At 31.5% G+C, this 2,456-nt stretch overlaps 1 protein-coding gene across 1 annotated transcript; it reads left to right on the plus strand.

Moving 5' to 3' along the window:
• Window positions 1–316: 316 nt before the first annotated feature.
• Window positions 317–1,561, plus strand: LOC133783040 (transcription factor IBH1-like 1). The gene is made up of 2 exons (XM_062222561.1): window positions 317–503; window positions 614–1,561. Exon 2 carries the CDS (start codon window positions 620–622, stop codon window positions 1,244–1,246), a length of 627 nt encoding a protein of 208 aa, XP_062078545.1. The 5' UTR covers window positions 317–503; window positions 614–619; the 3' UTR covers window positions 1,247–1,561.
• Window positions 1,562–2,456: the final 895 nt, after the last annotated feature.

The following is a 2,456-nucleotide window of genomic DNA, read 5'->3' on the forward strand; positions in this document are numbered from 1 at the left end:
AGGCAAAAGGGTTTTGTTTGTATTCACAGCAACAAGTTACAAATGTTTGGTTTGCATTACATTAAGGGGACCTTTATTCTACACTACAAAACTAACAGATAAACATATATGTATATAAATATATATATATATAAAAATTTATATAGACTTTAATTATTTTTATTATAAGCTCTTCTAGGTTTTGGTTGGTGGGCCATGGGCTCCCATGTGCCTGCATGTGCTGTGTCTTTCTCTCTTAGGCCCACCACTACTCTTCTGTCCTCTCTCTCTCTTTTCAATCACATATATTGAGTTTCTTCACATTCTCCTTTTTCCCATTCCTCTCTCTCTCTCTCTCTCTCTCTCTAACACACAATTAATAACACAATATTCTGATCGATATCTACACTTTCTTGGATCTGTAGGAACTACATCACTCTGCAAAACTTGTCTCTCTTATACTTCTAATGATTATATAGCTTCTTGCCCAATTCAAGAACTCTCAAGCTAAACAAATAATTAAGGTATATATGTTTATATATATATATGCACTATATATTACATTGATTATACCACACATATATATAGAGAGAGAGAGAGATATTGTGTATAACTTCTCTTCTTTTCTTTGCAGACAATAATGAAAAAATTTATCCAGCTCAAGCAAGAATTCCTCAAGAGATGGATAAAGGGTCTCCATATATGTAGCTCTTCGAGTAAGAAGATGGGAGTTTTGGAGAGAAAAAATGCCATAAAGCTTTCTGCAGACTTAGCCATGGCGTTTGCCAAGAAGGGCAAGACTTCATGGAGCCGAGCCGTCATAGCAAAAGCTTCGCAGAACAGCTCAGCAGCCAATACTAACTACAGCAAAATCCTTTCCCAGAGAGTGACGATGATGATGAGCATGAAGAACAATAATAATGATAGTAATCGAGCTCATTCAAATCCATCACCAAACGGCATGAATACGATGTCGTTTCGAAGTAGGAAAGCCATGATGATGATGATGATGAACCGCAGCTATAGATCATCAAGGAAAAGTTATAATAAAGTTGTTTCGAGTTCTTTATTAGCGAAGAGATTGGTTCGGAAGAGAACACAAATTCTCAAACGGCTTGTGCCTGGTGGAGACCAGTGTTTGGATGAAGTGTCTTTGATTAAAGAAACCCTAGATTACATATTATCTCTTCGAGCTCAGATTGATGTAATGAGGTGTCTTTCTAACGCCGCTGATGATCATCATGAGCTCGTATATAATGGCAAGTAAGAATATATATTATGCTAATATATAATGAAAGTTTTATTAAGTAATAATATTATCAATTAGTACTACTTTTACTGTTTTTTTGTATACTTTTTATCCTCTGCTATAGCTTGTTCCTTTTTGGCAAGACCAACTAGGTAGCTAGATACATGTGAAGAAGGAGAGAGAGTTAATTAAGAGACGATGCTATAGTATATATATATAGCTAAAGCAATGTATATATGAATCTTATATATAAATATATATAGTGAAAAAAATGAATGTTTTTTTTGCTATTTGTTCTATCTCTCTACTTATATTAGTTTCACAATGCATGTATATATATCTAATAACATTTTTTTTTTGTGTATGTGAGACATGTCTAGTTCTTTAATTATATCTTGATGAAGATAAATTAATCAATACAAATATAAATTTTTTAAAAAAATTAATCAATTGTGTCTTCACTTTCGTAGAAAGACATATATGATAGCGAGTGTGAGAGAGAGAAAAGGAAACAAATTCAATGAATTACCAATAGGGGTATTACTTATACAGTTATATATGTGTTATTCTTTACTACTTTTTTTAGCTAAACAACTGAGATGGGTTTTAATGTATTATGGACGACACATGTATGTATATATGTGTATGTATATGTCTGTGTGTGTGTGTATATATATATATATGTATGTATAATAAGAGAGAAGGTTGGTATAGTGACCTAAATAACATAACATCAATGAAATAAGGCCAAAGTGCAGACACCCGTGTGCAACCTTCTTCTGCCTTTGTCAAATTTACTTTATGATAATGACAGCAAAAAGAAAACAAATTAACCCAAAAGATAATTATAATAATAATCTTAACATATATATTTATATATATGATATGATATATACATATATAACGGTCTCTACTCACTTTTTATGCAATGGAATTTTACCATGCATCTGAGACCATAATTATAATTGTGTTCGAATCATTATTTTTCTGAAAGGAAAAAAGAAATTGTGTAGTTGTAACTTGTACGTACTAGTGTGTCAGGAGCACTGCATTATGGCCATTAAAGAGTTTGAAATAATAACTCATAGTAAATTAATTTATTGGTTTCCAATTAGTCTAAGCTATAAAAGATAAAAATAAAAAAGATACATATATATATATATATATATATTCTTATAGTAGTAGACTATCTAACTTTACTCATGTACGGAAGTCCACCATGATGTTG

Source organism: Humulus lupulus, chromosome 6 (assembly GCF_963169125.1).
Source record: "Humulus lupulus chromosome 6, drHumLupu1.1, whole genome shotgun sequence".
Taxonomy (NCBI): domain Eukaryota; kingdom Viridiplantae; phylum Streptophyta; class Magnoliopsida; order Rosales; family Cannabaceae; genus Humulus; species Humulus lupulus.

Excerpts from the sequence above, each read along its gene's own strand:
- LOC133783040 (XM_062222561.1), top strand. The coding sequence starts at position 620 with ATGAAAAAATTTATCCAGCTCAAGCAAGAATTCCTCAAGAGATGGATA.